This window comes from Pristis pectinata, chromosome 1 (genome assembly GCF_009764475.1).
Source record: "Pristis pectinata isolate sPriPec2 chromosome 1, sPriPec2.1.pri, whole genome shotgun sequence".
Lineage (NCBI taxonomy): Eukaryota > Metazoa > Chordata > Chondrichthyes > Rhinopristiformes > Pristidae > Pristis > Pristis pectinata.
The window spans coordinates 113,606,597-113,625,088 of NC_067405.1; the positions used below are offsets into that span (position 1 = coordinate 113,606,597).

General features: G+C 35.4%; 1 protein-coding gene across 7 annotated transcripts in view; it reads right to left on the reverse strand.

Annotated features, from left to right (window-relative positions):
• ktn1 (kinectin 1) overlaps positions 1–18,492 on the reverse strand; it is a 91,115-nt gene that overhangs the window by 21,266 nt on the left and 51,357 nt on the right. For 4 of the 7 annotated variants that reach the window (XM_052015708.1, XM_052015691.1, XM_052015685.1 and 1 more), the window contains 21 exons: positions 17,800–17,837; positions 17,622–17,712; positions 16,034–16,102; positions 15,303–15,340; positions 15,129–15,219; positions 14,922–14,975; positions 14,623–14,660; positions 14,451–14,541; positions 13,526–13,594; positions 12,369–12,406; positions 12,203–12,293; positions 11,994–12,062; positions 10,222–10,262; positions 10,053–10,143; positions 9,899–9,967; positions 9,330–9,367; positions 7,726–7,816; positions 3,100–3,186; positions 2,390–2,479; positions 2,096–2,173; positions 40–129 (listed from right to left, as the gene is read on the reverse strand). In XM_052015708.1, coding sequence (XP_051871668.1) covers positions 40–129; positions 2,096–2,173; positions 2,390–2,479; positions 3,100–3,186; positions 7,726–7,816; positions 9,330–9,367; positions 9,899–9,967; positions 10,053–10,143; positions 10,222–10,262; positions 11,994–12,062; positions 12,203–12,293; positions 12,369–12,406; positions 13,526–13,594; positions 14,451–14,541; positions 14,623–14,660; positions 14,922–14,975; positions 15,129–15,219; positions 15,303–15,340; positions 16,034–16,102; positions 17,622–17,712; positions 17,800–17,837 — 1,452 coding nt within the window. The remainder of the gene's footprint in view (positions 1–39; positions 130–2,095; positions 2,174–2,389; positions 2,480–3,099; positions 3,187–7,725; positions 7,817–9,329; positions 9,368–9,898; positions 9,968–10,052; positions 10,144–10,221; positions 10,263–11,993; positions 12,063–12,202; positions 12,294–12,368; positions 12,407–13,525; positions 13,595–14,450; positions 14,542–14,622; positions 14,661–14,921; positions 14,976–15,128; positions 15,220–15,302; positions 15,341–16,033; positions 16,103–17,621; positions 17,713–17,799; positions 17,838–18,492) is intronic. The other 3 variants (XM_052015717.1, XM_052015699.1, XM_052015674.1) reach the window with 2 other exon arrangements.

Genomic DNA, 18,492 nt, shown 5'->3' on the forward strand with positions numbered 1-18,492 from the left:
GAAGACCAAACTCTGATGGAAACAAACAGTAAAACTTACCGTTTCTGCAAGTACCGTTTTGTACTTTTCGCATTCTAACTGCAACATTGCATGCATCTCTTCAGCTTCCTTTTCTTTTTGTTCCATGACCTAATTTTTTTTTAAAAAACGTGACCAATAAATAATACAGCAGTTTGCATGTTTAAACAGATAAGCATGCCAAAGTCCATCCATCAATACTTGTGTAAAAAGACAGATCATTTAACTTAATTTGCACCAATAAATTTTCTCTACAATCTTTATTTCTAAAACTCTATGTCAAGGTAGTAACAACAGAATGCAATGCTTCCTTCATTTCTACTGAGTGGAAATCAGTATTAAATAAGTACTAATAAGTATTAAACTAAAATTTTCCATTTGTGTGCTTTTGGAATATGACCAGTTCAGCTTAACTTCTCCCACCCACCAATGTTGATGAGTTGACAAAGTATTGGTCAAATTGTTCTAAACATGCCTCAATGAAACAATACCCACTAAAGTGGGTCAGATTAGGTCAAATGCCAACACTGATCTTGGAGCCAGTAGACTGCACCTCTCCAGCAACTGAGCTAAGTTGATTATTCAAGGAGTGCAATGACTCAGGTACCAGACTTTGGAAGAATTTGCTTAATTTATGGATTTAAGTGGATGTTAAAATCTAGCACATTATTCAAGGCAGGTGGGCAATTTTCCCCAGTTTCCTAGAATGACCCTCTTTTGCAAAAAGAAAATCAATTAACTGGTGTTTCAATTCATTCCTCATTGTAGGACCTCTGGTCCTACATGACCAAAATATTTGTTATCCCAGAAATGAAAATACATGATATTTTCTTCACATTCTCCATATTTTAAGTTCTGTCAACTTTAATAGTCTTAGTTCAGTATAATACAAATTTAACTTCTCAGTGTTAGAGAGATACATGGATACTTTAGCATGGAAAAAAGCCCTTCAGCCAACTAAGTTTGTGCCAACCATAAAGCACTTTCTTTCAAAACACTAATCCTAAACTAATATACTTTATTCTCCCCACATTCCCATCGCTCCCCCTTTCCCAAATTCTAATCACTCATCTACACAATAGGGGCAATTTTGAGTAACCAATGAATCTATCAACCCACATTTTTAAGGTGTGGGAAGAAACCCACGGAGTCACAGGGAGAACATGCAATCTCCACACAGACAACACTGGAAGTCAGGATTGAATGTGAGTTGCTAGGACTGAGAGGCAGAAGCACTACTGGCTATGCACTGTACTACCCTGCCTTTAAACACAGTATTAATTTCACATTGCTGGCATATAGTCAAACTACATTTTGATCAGAAGAGGCTTGGAAATGCTTTGGTTTAAAAATCAGTAGCATTAGGGGAAAGAAAAAATAATTGGGGACTAATTCAAGTACAATAGACGAGAGCAATGGTCCGCCTTTCGAAGAGTTTATTTGAAAATGCTGCAATGGCAGCATTTATTGTCAGTCCTTTGTGGTTAGCTCTTAACTACCTCAATATCTATCTTTAATTGCTCTGAATTAAGTACCAGCATTACTACTGATATCTACATTCCATGGAATAGACTATACAGCTTCAAGCTAATAACAATAATTTTATTTACCCTAAATGTCTTATCATGTAATGAAAACATCACATTGCTACAGTTCAAGAATACATCACCAACTTCTTAAGGACAGTTAAGAGCAAAACGTGCAAGCTGAATGAACCTGCTTGAGCTTAAGGAAATGCTGATTTGTCCAGTGGAGGGGAATTAGGCAGACCGTGCCTATTGTCTGCTGAGTTTAAAGACTGAGGTTTTTTTTAAAAAAATCTTTAGAATGATGAGGTCATTTCATGTAATGTTTTTTCCCTCTTTCCTGTTAAAATCTCCATTATTCAGGCTTGTGTTTAGCATTAAACTCTCACACCCCAGGTGATGTTTTCCAAACAATTTTTATCTCTATCAATGACTTTCCCCCCAAAAAAACAGTAAGGTGATGCATAATGAGTTAACACACACAAATTAATGACAAACATAAATATTGCTATAATAAACTAGAACAGAATATAGTTTTCAAACATGCAAACCTTTGATTGTTCTGCTACCAGTGAAGATAAAGTCTGCTCTGCAGCACACTCAAACTCCTGCAGCCAATCTGTATAATCCTGCAAGTAAAAAGAACAGCTACTTTTAACAATATGGAAACATTGAGAACAATTATAAAATTTTATATCAATGAAATTAAACTGTTCTTAACATCAGGAATGAAAGCTGATAGTACTGAGAAAACATCAACATTTCAGGAAATAAAAACAGCATTTCCTTACCAATTAACAGTGTCCTTAAAGTAGCTTTATACTAGTTAAACGAAGAATAGTTACCAAGAGAGAAGACACCGATACCCTAGGAAAAAGTCTTTTCAGAATATCTCTAGCTTGCGACTGTACGGCAACCACTTGCTGATTACTCTCCTATTTCAAGAAACAAACACATTTGGAGTTACATTCTAATTGATTAAATTATGTCCATGAAGTAGCTAACTGGCAAGCAAGCAAGCAGTGGCACAGCAGTGGTATACCAATTTGCTCTGCCTCAGAGACAGGGTAAGATTTGCCCCTGATTGTTTCTTTACTCTCAGCAATGCACTAGGGAGGTGTTTTGACAAGGCATTCTTGCAATGAAAAGATGGGGGAGAAAAAGCACAGCAGTTCCTTCATACACCTCCAAGCAGCAGTTACAGAGGAATATCAGGGTTGAGATCTGGAGGTTGGCTGTGTATTTGGCAGTCAGGAGATAGGGGGTGAAGTTGAAAGAGACAGAAGGTGAAGAGAAAGAAAATTAAGGAAGAATAAGCCCTGAGGGTAACAAACAAAACTGGCAAGCAAAAACAGAATAAGACGATCTTTCACTTATAAATTTAAAACAAGACCAACAAAACAGACATGCAAATATTAAATCAAGATCTAGGAAAGGAGCACAACAAGCAGAGTGCAGAATGGTTAGGTGCTAGTGCCTTAAATTTAAAGTTATTTCCATTTTCAGACTGCAGCAGAAATTATCTACTGTAAAAAAAAAATCACATTATTACAACCTTGGCTGTCTTGTTCACTTTGTCCTGCAACATTTTTTCAGTTGATGTCAATGCTTCCATTGCTTTCCAGTTTTTCTCCCGAAGTTCCTAATTATTTTTAGAAAGAACTATTTCAGTTCAGCCAAGAAATTTTGTGAATAATCAATTTTTAATTTAAAAAAGGGGGATTAACATTTGTGAATTTAAAGTGCAAATCACTAAATGTTTATCAAGCACTTTGTTCCATTGAACAGAAAGCTGGGGCGGGGAGAAGCAAAAATTTGCATCTACTGTTGAAAGCAAAAAATGAAGAAAGCAAGTTTTCACAATTTTATGTTAGTTAGATCCAAGGCGATATACGTCTGCAGTGCAGAACAGGAAAACAAAATGTTAAACTGCAAATGCCAGAATTACATAACAGCATTTCACCCATCTTTCTTTTTCACTAACCCATGCATTTCTAGCATTGCAGTTTTATTTCAAGAAAAGGAGAAACATCCACAGTAATTAAGTAAGAAAAAGTACCGTAAGACTGTAGAATAGAGCTAGAATGAGTTATTAGGGAAATCAGCTGAATGGTTTACTAGAGGAAGATGAATTGTAAAACAGGGACTTCTTCTGTGATCAGTAAAGTTCATCCAAAAGTTGACAGAAACTTGGGGAAAAAAAAAATCACTGAACGCATCAAATGATATAACATAGCAATGGGAAAACCATCTCACCAATTTTCTTTCCATTTCTCCTCATGATATCTTCCATTACTTTGTTGATAAATGAATGACTGTTGACACTTGCTTCATGGACATGGATTACCATGGGATGGCAATCACTTGGTACCATTACTTATTTCATCACTTTTCAACAATTCATCATTTTCTTACGCAAGTTTACCGCATCATCATTACTAGTTTAAGGGCCGTACATGGCTACTGACTACCCTCTTTGTTCTCAATGTAATCTTAAAGTGCTGATTTTTGCTATTTTCTTTGTACATTTCTTTTGCACCTCTTGCAGCGTGTCATGTCTCTCCCAGTCCCAAGGTTTCATGGTAATTTTTTTTTTTTTAAACATTTTTTTTTGTTTTATGCTGTCTTACTTCTTTAGTCTTCCATGGTTTTCTTATAGCAACCAGAATTCTGACTCTTGAATCTATATACTTTCAGAAAACACCTTTGACTGCTCCCCTCTGGTTTCACACATTAGCAAATTTACGTAGTTCACCTCCATAGCATTGATATCATCTAAAAGTAAGTGTGGCCCAAAACTCAGTAGTTGTGCATTTCTTGCTTCCAAATACTGCACAGAACTTTGTGAATGGCACAGTGGTGCAGCTAGTAGAGTTGCTGCCCCATGCCTCCACCAAGCCAGATTCAATCCTGAGCTCCAGTGCTGTCTGTTTGAAGTTCATATGTTCTTTGTATGTTCTTCCCGTCACCTCAGTGCTTCCGTTCCCTTTCACATCCTAAAGTGCAAGGTTGGTTAACTGGCTATTGTAAATTACCCCTCAGTGTAGCTGAGTGGAAGTATTGGTGGGAAGGGGGTGAGGGAGAGAAGCAGGGTTAATGGTAATGTGGGGAGAATAAAATGGGATTATTACAGAATTGGAATAAATGGGTGCTTGATGGTTGGCACTGACTCAAATGGGCCACAGGGCATGTTTCCATACTGTATTTCTCTGTAAATGTCCACGACTATCAACATCTGGATTTTACTTTGATTTCATTATTTGTGTTTTTAACAGCTTGATAAGTAACTTAGCTCATTGCAAAAATATGAAAATATAATGAAACTTTCACCCTTATTTATTCTAAGACCTACTGTTATAGAAATCCATCATGAGCATACATTGGAAATTTACTACTTTTAAAACAATGTCAATTGGAACAAGCAATTCTAAAGTTAAAATTCTATTAAAACCATTAGTTTCATTTCTAATAGTTTTACGGTTATATCCCTGCATTTAATTGCATGATAACTACACCTGTTTTAGTCAGGTTTAATACCTCACACTTATGGATAATGAATACCATTTGCTACTTTAAAGCCATTCTCTTCTCTCCAGTATACTTTTCAAATCCATATCCAAATCAAGGACTCACTCTTGATCAAGGGACGTAGGGATGGGGTATGAAAACAAACAAAGGCACATGACAGGCCATGATACCCAACAGTGAAGGCTCAAAATGACCCATGGTCATTGTGTTCTTTTTAAAAATGTGTTGTGCCCAACATAAGAGTGGCCTCAAAACATAGACCTGTGACTTGCCATCTTTCTTTTTAACAAAGAAGATTTATTCCTAATTCTAGGTCAATTGTATTGCTGTTACTACACCGAGTTAATTCAATTTACTTTCCTTTTTACCTTAGTCAAACCCAGTGATCTAATTTTTATATGAACTTTCCAGTTCCATTGTAAATCAACAATACTTTCGTCATTATGCCCAAGATGCTCAACAACATTCATATCACCAGGGCAAACGTGGACAAGGGTGGTAACCTAGGAAGGCAACTTTGATTTGAACCAAAAAAAAAAGACACTACAAGTTTTTACCCAGTGGTAAAAAGAAAATCTATGACATCTTAGCTTTTCTTTTTCATAGAATCGTAGGTTAATCCATTACATTTTAATCTTGATTCTGTACCACTTCCTGTCTTCTAAGTAGGTGGATGTGGCACAACAATGAAGAGGAACAAGGGAATTATCCCTGGTGTTCTGTCCAATATTTGTCCCTCAACCATCACAAAAACAGATAGCTGGTCAATAGCATGTTGTTTGAAGGAGCATGCTGTCCACATATTGTGTTCCATGTTTTTTTGCATCACAACAGTGATTACACTTCAAGGATTGTAAACAACTTTAAGCCTGAAAGAAATATATTTTCTTTTTATAAGACTTACTGACATTGAAATATCCTGAAGTCATTCACTACCCCTGTAATTCCTAAGCCATATCTGCACATAGTTGATGAACAAAGTTTTTCTCTTATCTACCTCCTAGAATAAATTTCTCAATAAAACTCATTCCTCCTCAGCGCAATTACTTCAGACAAACCTGCTGACTTGCAGTCTTCAACATTATCAAGACAACGCTCATTGTATCGAAGGTTATTATCTCAATTTTTTTTCATTTGTCTATTATAAATGCCTCCACACTGTAAATCTCGATGGCATGGAACTTAAATTTCAGGACCTTATTGTTCAGGCAGTTGGCCATCTCCTTCCTCCTCTAATGCCTTCTAATTATCTAGGTTGATCGGCACATTCCTGGTTGACCCTAAAAATCAGAATTTAGTCTTTTTCCAGAAGGAGCATGATACTTACTAAATCGGAAGAACAAATAGGTTTATTGAATTGAGCTTGATGCAAAATGCTCTGTTTCTGCTCTGAAGAATGTATTTATTAATGAGAGGGGTTGGGAACAGATAAATGCTTGGGGACAGCTACTTCATAATACATATGCATGATTTCTAAATTTTTTTTTCCTTTAGCTTTCTCAGTTTCTTTCTGACTAACCCAAGTAATATAACTGTTCCTCTTCACGCATGTTATTTTAAAATCTAAAAAATATATATATAGTACCATCACATTTCATGTATTTAAAGCCTTCAAAGATTCCCAAGTGAGAAAATAAAATCAGTTTTAAGACAGCAAACATACAGCACTGGTCAGTGTGAGAGGGTATACAAAGGCCAGTATTTTTTTTTATGAAAAGAGGAGAAACTTGGGTCGATTTTGTCCCTCACACCATTTTCTCCTTTTATCAAATTTATATACTACTTAATGAGGGGGAGACATAATATATTGCTTGTGATGATTTGGTAAATAAAAGAGTAGAAAATGAAATTGTTGTACTAAAACTTATTACAACTGTAATATTCATTATGAAATTGTTGAAATTCAAGAGGGTTATGTCCCAAAAAGCAGTCACAAGAAAAATCCTTTCACCGGAACTGAAAAATCAGGATGAAGTTTTATGTTTATTTGAAATGACAAATACAAAGCTCTTTAGAGGTAATCCCATTCGGTACACCACTAAAACATTGTGCACAAAGCAGATGTTCAGCAGTTGAATTTTGAGCAACTACTGTCGGAAGCTTTTGCTTTGTAAAAAAAAAATCTGGCAGTAGCCAATGTCATAGCTCCAGAATAAAAAAAGGCAGGCATCCACTAACCACCAATAAAAACCACTGGAAATACTATTCTCTCACATCAAATAAGATTCAAGAATATGTATATTTGTTTCATTACTGAAGTCTGCTTCTCTTTGAACGTTCCTATTCCTACATCCTAAATGCTTTGTATCATAACATTTTTCATTTGAGAAATTAAAGCTGCAGCAGGATTTCAAATTGATAGTTCATCACCCTTCCTTCTACAACAGAAATATTTCAAAACACATAGTACTTAGAATCCCCTACTCAATTGCTTCATTACCTTCAAGAGGAAAATGAAATCCATACATTTTCTCAACAGGTAAAACCATAATAAAGTTAATCAAAAAAAATTCTTAATAATAATGGCAATTCTTATTCCTCACAAATATTCCTACTTTTGAATCTTTCCTATTGAAAAGCTCAATAGTGGAGTTTGAAATACCACCTGTTGCAATATAACCTGCAATAAAACATTAATTAAATTTTTACTTACATTGTTTTTCATCCGTTGCTGATTAACAGCTGCTTTTAGTGACTCAGTTTCTTGGTGTAAAGAATCAATTTCTTGGTCTTTTTCTGAAAGGCTAAAATATGATAAAAATATGAGCAGGGAATTTTGTAAATGCTTACATTATTAGTTACAACAATAACTACTTTTGACAACATATTTAATCATTGCACAAGGATCTCAATCACAATTCCTTGTGTTAGCCTCTGATGGATTGAGATCTGAAAGTACAATAACAAAACTATCAATTGACTAACTACTTTCAATTTCCTTTCCTTTTTGAACATATAGCCTTTTACAGACTACAGACTTTTGACTGTACAAAGCAACTGCTGGGACAGGATGTGTTTTCTATATCCAAGAATACAACTAACATTGATAATTAGTCAGAGACCAAGAGGTATATTTATTCATATTCCAGGACAACATGAAGCACTTTTGAAGAGTAGGCAGTCAATTTGCCCACTTAGTCTAATCAGTCTAATAAAAACAGGGTGATCTATGTTAAGGAAATGATGACTTGAACAGCAGATTAGGTTATTATACCACAAAGTATCAGCTGCCAAGAAAGGTAGTTAAAACCTGAGCTTTTCAGATTAAAGGTAACAAAAATATTTTGTATAACACTGTAACATAATTTAAGGGATATTGAGAAGGCAAGTCTGGAATAGCGTTTTAATGGAAGAGTTTGTTATAGAAACTTGGCTTTAAACCAATCAAGGATAAATACGAGACTACAAATGCTGTAATCCGGAACACAAATCAAACTGCTGGAGGAACTCAGCAGGTTAAGCAGCATCTGTGGAGGCAAAGGGATCAAAGTTAGTAAGGGTGTCAAAGGTTACAGGGAGCAGGCAGGAGAATGGGGTTGAGTGGGAAAAAATTAAATCAGCCTTGATCAAATGGCCGAGCAAACTCGAAGGGCTGAATGGCCTAATTCTGCTCCTATGTCTTATCGTCTTAAGTCTTGGGTTGAGACCCTGCATCAGGGCTGTTCAAGGGTAAACAAGACTAACCCATGGAAAATTAATCCTATCTATAACAGTAAATGAGAAAAAAATTGCAATTATTTAGAACAACTGTAGTGAACTAGTGGGTTCCATTGGATGGATGAATAATGAGGTCAATATAATTATTCTGCAAAATAATATTTTGACATTTTTGTCACTTCATGGTAGTAATGACAGCTTTATGCTTCAGCTACATCTGCAACAGGGCTGCTGAAGCTCATAGTCAGAAGAGATTTTCATTCCAGGAGTACAGATGTTTTTTAAACCAGGGTATTAGAAGTAAAAAGAAATGAAAATATGCTATAATACCAAATCCCTCAACTACCAAGTGAATATTAAGAATATATCCATTTATGAAAAGTTACCTGGAAGCTAAGTAATCTAGTATTACATGTTCATTGAAGTTGTTACATTAGGAGAATTCAATTTCACAAGAGCCAATATTTGATAGATAAATGCTCTGAAGTCAGGATTGTCTGATGAGGTGGTAGATTTTTATCTGATCTTGGCAAGTTATTGTTATTGAAATAAAATATTCTAAGACAGTACAATTAAAAATGTGCCTCACTATTCACTTACACATTCAGCAGTACTTCACTCTTGAGCAATGCAGAGTCCTGTATCAAGGGAATCAGGAATGAAATATTAAAAATGCAAGATTACACTCAGGGCATGCATCGCATTATTACAGCAAGACTCCTGGCAATCCATCTAAACTACATCTACTGTTTCCCGTGTCTAACTTGATTATTAGATTTTCAAAAGAACTTTAGCAAATTTGGCAATAAAAAAAAATCATTGAATCTGCTTAATGATCTTAGGACTTTCTCAATGTTCTGTTATTACCTCCTTAATAATGGATTCCAATTTCTTCCCAATGACAGTTAAATGAACTAAGTTAATGGTTTCCTTCTTTGTCTCACTCTTCTCTTGAAATCGAATACAGGTGGCTCCCACAAAACACAAGTTGAAAAATGTCTTGATTTACTTTTTTTAATCCCCATACACAGATTCCATGACAGTGAATTTTATTCTGCATCTTAAATTTTTGGGTAGCAATTTGCAAATTCTGCAAGGACGAATCTCCGTAACCCAAATAGCTGTAATGTGAGAGTCGCATGTAGTGCTTATTATGCGATTAATCTTACCTGTTCATTGGCTTTATCGTGCAACTGCTGAATCTGAATTTTCAGTGCTGCATTTTGATGCTGAAGATCCTATTTCAAAAATAATTAAAGGTAGTAATTTTAGTTTTTGAACTTCAAACTGAATTCTAGCAGTGAACAGTGGTCACAAAGTTACCTGCAATTTTGTCACATAGCTAGCAACTGCTTCTCTACTGTCTGTCAATGAAGCCTTCAAGTTATTAATTTCTTGTTCTTTTGTTTCAAGTCTGCAAGTAAAATGAAGGTCAGAAAAAATCATTCTGTAAATATAATCAACAGGTTAAGCAATTATCAAGTATACTTACATAATTTGTGATTCTTCATTCTGATTAGCTTTTATTGAATCCTAAAAATGCAATAAACAAAATTGATAGAATATACATTTAAAATACAATCTTTCTAGGCCAGAAAATTCTGTAAAAATTCTGTAATAAAATACTACTAAAACTACAATATTCTGATGATAAAGAGTGATATCAAAAGATCAAAATATATTTGATTTTTAAAATCAAGAATTTAAACATTAACAAGCTACACAAGATATATTTTACAAAACTAAGAAATTCACCAGTCTGAGTCATACAGCACCAAAACAGATCCTTCAGCTCTCAGTGTCCATGCTGACTTCAAGTATCCATCTAGACCAATCTCATTTACCAGCACTTCTGTGCTATGGTGATTCAAGTGCGCACCAAATACCTTTCAAATATTGCCAGAGTACCCAACTCCACCACCTTCTCAGTAACTGCATTCCAGATCCCAACCACCCTCTGCGTGAAGAACTCGTCCTCAGCCCCCTTCTAGTCCTCTTGCTACTCACCTCAAACCCAGGCCTTTTGCTTCTAACAGTCTCCATTATGGGGAGAAGTTTCTCACTAGCCATGTTATCTATGCCTCTCATTATTCTGTACACCTCAATCAGGTTCCTTCCCCACTCTTTTCTACTCCAAGGAAAACAAAACCAGCCTATCTTGTTCTCTCCTCTACAGCATTCTTTCCCATGCAACATTCTGGTAAATCTCTTCAGCACCTTCTCCAGTGCAATCACATCCTTCTTATGGTGTCACAGCCAGAACTGCACACAGTACTCCACCCATGGGCCAAGCCAAAAGTCGTATACAGTTGTTCCATGACTTCCATGCTCCTATATTCCATGTCCCACCTGGGACTCAATACTCAATTGTTTGTATTCTTGACAAATTCAGGTCAGTTGACAAACATTTTTATACTTTTAATTACTAGCTTTAAGTAGGTATGTTAAGCTTAAAAATTAAAGAACAAATGCAGCAATCCCAAAATTACCAAGGTTAATAGTGCAAACTAGAGAAAAATTTGTTGGAATTCACTAGTACCTTTTGTTTGCGGTTCTCTTCCCTTTTCCCCTTACCCCGATTTCATCAATTGCCAGCTGATTTGCACATTAATAACAGTTAACTTTTAAACAAATTTTGTGGTACAATGCCTGACTTGTGCCAATTTCACTTAATATGGGTACTTGACTATTAGCAGCAACCCAGAAATACCGAACAAAAGATTCACTGTATTTAAAGAGTCATATTTTAAATGAAGGCATTTCTTTCAGGCCTTGCTGTGAAAATTAGACACATTATAAATACGGTAAGGTTTCTTTAACCATCTGATTCCAATGTAGAAGATAAACAATTTATAAGTATATATACAAGTTTTCTACATAATAAACCACAGCTGGGTATGTAATATTCTAAGTTCTTCTTTAGGAAGTAAAGAGGTATTACGGTCCACCAGCTTCTTCATAAAGCATAATTGGAACAGACATTTCACAGGTTTCCTCTGGGTGCTCCATTTTGCTTCCACGTCCTGAAGATGTGCAAGTTGGTAGGTTAATTGGCTAGTGTGAATTGTCCCTAGTGTGTAGATGAATGGTAGAATCTCAGAGTTCTTGGGAATGCAAGAAACTAAAATGAGGGAGGGTAGTGTAAAAATGGATGCTTAATGGCCAGCATGAAATAAGTGGGCTGAATGGCCTGTGTCCATGCTGTTTCTTTCTATGTCTCTAAATAAACCACAAGAAAGGAAACCTCATGTTTATATTACTTACCTGATCAGCTTTTTGAAGTTGTACATTTTCTATCTGTTTCTTGAGCAAATCATTTTCTTCTCGCAAATCCTAAATATTTCAGCAAAACGTTGTACAAATAACAAAACACCCACATGAATACATACAGGTTAATTATGGCACAATTACAGCACTGCATAAGCTAAAGAAAATAAGATGGCATGGATAAATCAGCAAAGATATCTAAATACCTTAATTCTTTGGCCATTGTTTTCTAATTCAAGCAATTCCTTTTCCAACTGGTCTTCAATACTTTTGATCTTTTTATCCTTCTCAACAAGACTGGAGTAGTAAAAGTAAGTTAACAACCATAACATTTCAACCGGTTTCCTCAAATTAATTTATTAGAATACTTACATCGCCTGGAGTTCTGTCGCCACATATAGAGAATCCTCCTAAGCAAGGATAAAGTTAGAAGATATAAAGATCAAGAGCTGTCATAATTCAAAAAAATCGAATGAAATATTTTCCACATACAACTTGAGCAGCATTACCTAAAACACAAAGACAAATCAACAAAGACAAATCAACTTTCTCGAAATTTCCAGATTACAACTTTCCTTTCAAAGCTTATATTTTGAGTCCTCCTGAAATGTGCCTCTGGAAGGGGGAATCGTGGAATAATAGGATTGACCTCTTCTATGAAGATCTCACAGTGAATACCTGCCGAGACTCTCAGATTGGGAATGGTCACCTGAGTAATGGAATGTCTCAAGGATAAAACAAAATTGTGACTAAAACCTCAGGAACCTAAAATAAACTTGCCTACTAATGTTTCACACCATTCTGCACTGGAATCTTTAAATGTCACCAATAGCAGAAGATTTAAAATTATAGTGGTGCAATAACTTATTTGCCATAGTTTCTACAGAAATACTATGTACTTAATTTTACTACAAGGAAACTAAATTAACATCAAGTAACTTTACATGGGGCGATCATCAGAGACAGAAATGAAATTGTCAGGAAAAATTCACACTTGGTCCTGATAGAATAAACTGGAATCCCACTACCTGTTCTTGTTGGTACCTTCCCATCAGGCCACATCAACAGAAGTCTATCCAAAATCAAAACTTGGGTTTATGCAAGAATGTTGGGAACCAAGATTAATAATTTTTCGTTTGTTCCACGGTGACAGAATAAAAGAACATGGGCATTCACAAATCCAAGTTCAGTAATGTTATAAACCTAGATTTCTACAAAAGGTGTACAATTGCATTCGTCAATGGGTGCTGCAGAATTTCAGGTTACTGATCCATGATTCCCTCGTACAATGAGATGGACTATGAACTCACGATCTACCTTGTGACCACACACTTTATTGCACTGCACTCTAGCTGTGACACTTTACTCTGTACTGTTATTGTTTTTACCTGTACTACATCAATGCACTCTGTACTGACTCAATGTAACTGCACTGTGTAATGAATTGACCTGTACGATCGGTTTGTAAGACAAGCTTTTCACTGTACCTCGGTAAAAGTGACAATAATAAACCAATACCAATCACTTACTTGGTTAGCAATTCGAACATGTAGCTGCTGAATCTCCAACTTCAACGCCTCATTTTCCTGTAGAACATTCTATTAAAACCGAAAACACATTTTTTAGGCTAAGTTTTTGAAAGACACAGGAGAGAAGACATCATATTGTGCCTATGTACTTTCTGCTGTAAATATTGAAATTCATTAACAGTTGGAATTATTGAATAATTCAAAAATACTGAAGCAACATAATTTGTTTACAGGCATTTGGAGTAGCAATCCAAGAGAAATGCAAATGTGGCCAACTGAAAAATCTCATGCCAGAACGAGAACAGTCTTGAAAAATAATTGCGAATGAAATAAAATATGTTTGTATGTCTTTTGATATTACACCCCAAACTGTTTTAAAATTAGTACAAAGGAATTATACAAGCTAAATTTAAATCATACCAAAAGAAAGCTAGATGTAACTGCTAGATTTGATAAACCATGTGCTTGTTGAAAATAAAGAAAAAATATAAATTAAACTTTTAAAAAAATCTCTTCAAGGCACAGACAAATTGTTCACATTGAAAGCAAGTTTTTTTTTAAAAAAGCTAATGTGGTAAAGCAGCAAAAATGTGCCATTCCATATGAGTGACATAGGTTTGCGTTGTCAAATTTTTCACACAGAAATACCAAAAGCAGCCTTTCTCCTAGAGAAGCAAGGTTACACTGAGTTACACTGACTGCACACCAACTGAATCTGATACTAGGTGGGGTGGGGGGGTGGCGGCAGTGGGTGCTAACACCAGGGCACCTACTCATATCTCCAGCACAAACAGAGATACAAGAGCAAATAAAAGCCAACTGTGAAAAAGATATTTTGTTTCCTCCTTTTCAATTTTCCTCTGTAAAATGTTTTAGAAACCAAAGTTAGATGGTCACTAATTCTGCCATAATGTATTTAGTTTACCTGAATTCCAGCCATTTTGTTGGCAGCTGCTTCTGTACTATCTGCCAACGCAGCCTTCAAATTACTAACTTCTTGTTCTTGCGCCCTAATTCTTTGAGCAAAAAAACAACCTGAAGTCAGAGAAACTATTATTAACCAAATGACGTTTCAACATCCTGAAAAAAATACTTACATTTTCTCAAGATCATCCAACTTTGGTGTTGTAGAAACCTACAAGAATGAAGTTTTATCAAATTTCAGAATGACAATTTTGCGTCACCAACTGAAAAATTTGTAAGTGTAACTTTACACATCTTTCTAAACTGGAGAATAGGATAATAATTAACTGATAGTATTTTTTTTTTAAGACCATCAATAAGAGCTCAATTTTTGCTCACATTAGGCTATATCAAATATACAAGGTTCTGAGAAATTATGGATTTTTCCTTAGCTATCTTATAAGCAGCTCAAAACATTGAGGCATTTCATTACCTGTTGAGCACTTTGTATTTCACCTCTGAGCATCTCATTTTCCTTCCGCAAAGCCTTGAAGAAGAAAGAAAGCAGCAGTTTTACAAAAACAGATGAAACTTCCAAATCAAGTTTCACTGTCAGGTGCAAATATACAAACGTAGAAATGAGAATGCATAATGGCTGCCACAAACAAAAATTTCAAAGAAAAGTTTACAGACTGAATACCTGAATAGTTTTCTCATTACTTTCTATTTTAAATATCTGAGACTCCAAAAGGTCTTCAATGGAACCCACTGTTTCATTCTTCTCATTAATGCTATAGTCAAAGAGATAGTCATCAGCACATGTAAAATGAATTGTGAAGAAAATTATTGATTTTTTTTTAAACCCATTACTTACATTTGCTCAAGTTCTTCTATTTTGGATGCAGAAGATATCTAAAATGTGCGCAAACAAAATAAGATACACTTAATATATTATTTCATTTTAAAATCAGATAGTTTACCGATGCTACTAGTAAAATGCTTGGACAACAGATATGATTTTCCATGTAATTTATCCATCTTCCAAAAAACTCTGAAGAGCAAAGAGGGGAAAGTTATCTGCATTACCCCAAAATACCTATAATTAAATGCCATCACATAATAACCCTATTGCAATTTTAAAATTATCTTTTAAAACCAGACCAAGCCAGACTAGTTTGGTTAGATCTGCAATTCAATTCCTTCACTGTCACCTGTTCTAGCTTTGTGCAACACTTGATTTCTAATAATGGACTTAATTCTCAATTACTTTAACACAGACCGTTTCTTTGCAGCTTTTGTGTCATTGAACTAGAACAAAGTGATCATTTTCCAAAGAAAACTAAATATCTATAATTACTCGTTCTGTTGCACAGGGTAAACATCTTGCAGACATTTAGATCAAGCAGCACCTCACACTTCAGCAATTTTAATTACCCAGAATTATCATTTCTCATCAGATAATAATTGGTAGCTTATCATTTATTAATTCCCCTTATGGGTGAATGTAAAGGGGCAACTGAGATTAGTTGAGCCACTGTTAAAAAGTTCAAAGCCACAATAGAACCTGGTATGAAATATCAAGAAAATAGATCAGCTTTAGCTTACCTGCTCAGCACTTTTCACTTCAAGTTCTTGAATCTTTTGTCTTAAGCTTTTATTTTCCTCCTTCAACATCTTTAAAATGAAATACCAGAAGGTTAATCAGTTGGTGGCTAAAGCTTAGAAATTTCTGATTAAGCATTCTATGTTCACTAAGTATCTTACTATTGATTAGAATTATTTGCATTAATGGACTCTCGTTGGAATTGCACATTTTCCCCCATAACGTTCCAGCAACAAAGTGTCCATTTCTTATGTGGTTATGTTGCTGGCCTAGGAATACAGAGACACATTCAGAAATTCATAGACTCATACAGCAAAGAAATGGACCCTACTGTCCACCTTGTCGATGCCTCCTGTTCTACCAATCTACACTAATCCCATTTACTTTCATTTGGTTCATAGCCTTTGGTACCTTGGCAATGCAAACACTTGCCTGGATGCTTTATAACGTGTCACAGGAGAATCTTCCTCCGCTACCTCTTCAGGCAGTGCATTCCAAACTCCAAACACACTATGTAAAACTTCCCCCTCAGATACAGTCTGAACCTCCTACTTCTCACCTTTAACTATGCCCTCGTCTTTGACAGCCCCATTATGAGAAAAAGAATGTTTTACTTTCTACCCTATCTATCCCCCTCATAATTTTATATACCTCGGTCAGGTTACCACTCAGCCTCCTCCATTCCAGGGAAAACAAACTTGGCCTATCCAGTCTCTCATTATAACTTTAATGGTCTAATCCAGGTAATACCTTGGCAAACCTCCTCTTCTTTAAAATGGAATACCAGAAGGTTAATCAGTTGGTGGCTAAAGCTTAGAAATTTCTGATTAAGCATTCTATGTTCACTAAGTATCCTACTTGCATGATACCTGACTTGCATGCTCAAATCTCTGCAGTGGGATTTGAACCATCAACCTTATACAATGTTGCATAGTTCACCACTGACTCCATTAGGTAATTAAATATGAAGCATTTACAGTGGCCAGAAGCTGGCTGAACATCTGTTAGTATTTGTTAACTATTTATGAACTCATGCTAGCTCTGTGCTGCAAGATACTGATGCAGTAGTTATTCCTAGAATGTTACAAGGCATTTTTCCATGTTGATTAACCTACACTGCAATTTCATTTAGGCAGGAACTTTACCCCACTCTACTCATCACTGTTGTTGGCTGATCACAAATAGGAGTCAGGATATTCTAAGGCAATCAGGGTTGGTAAGAAAACATTACACAACTTACCAGTAAATGCCAGCAATTCCATGCAGAACTACTGGCATTTACTTGCATAGATGCAAATAAATTTTGGTCCCCAGCACAAGTATCCATCAGGAAAATTGCAAACATGCTGACATATTCCTGCAGTATGCTTCACCACAGATGCATGTTCAAATTACAACAACTCAGAACACTCTCACCATCATCAGTTTGAGAGAACAGGACTGTAAATAAGAAATGCTGTCTGTAACTTTTCAATATTTTAAAAATTCTCCACAACAAACTCAAAAATAAGCAGGAATTACAAATTAAAGTTGCCTTACAATTTTTCTTCCTGTGGTAGATAGGTCTACAAAAGTTAATGTTTGGCATACCTCAATTTCTTCCCCTTTATTTGCCACCTGAATAAGTCCAGATTCCAACAGTTCTTCAACTGTTTTAAGTTTTTCATCCCGTTCCTGAAGACTTTTAAAAAAAAGAACAAAAAGACACATCAAAAGACAAGTGTAATTGAACTGCACTAGATTAAACTAAGTGATAAAGGTGACTCACCCTTTTTGCATCTGTTCCATCTTGCATAAAGCTGAAGCCTACATACAAAAGAAACAATCTGTGTGAAAGGTAGTAAGCAACATATTCTTACAAACAATTATGAAAAATATCTTCAAAGTATTTTTTTCTTTGAACTATATTTGACAGTCTTCTAGGTACTATCTTTAGCTATAGATAGTTTTGAACTATAATTATTTGAGAAATCAATCTGACAATAGGAAAATAGGAACTTGTGGAAAAAAATGAAATCAAACAAACATCTATTTACAAGTGAACACTAAGTGGGGCACTTAAGCAGCAAGATATGCTAGCTATTATTCCCCAGAAACATTAAGAGTAAACCACAATGGCTGATGTCATGTAATATCCAAACTGGGTGCCCTCACAATCATTTGCACATGAATGTCAAATCTGACAGTTAGTCTAACATTATAATTCATGGATTCTCAAAAAAGCCTGTACTGTAAGAAATTCTGTTTCCAAATAAAATTACTGAACTCACATCAATTGAATCTTATTTATTCAGTTGGATTTTCAAATTATTAGCACAACTTGAAAGTTAAAAGCATACTGAAACTAAAACAGAAAAAAGCTAGAAACTTTTAGGTCAAGCAGCATCTGCAGAAAGAGAAAATGAGTTAATGTTTCAGGTCAGAGACCCTTCATCACAAGGCAAGTTACTCAAGTTGTTCA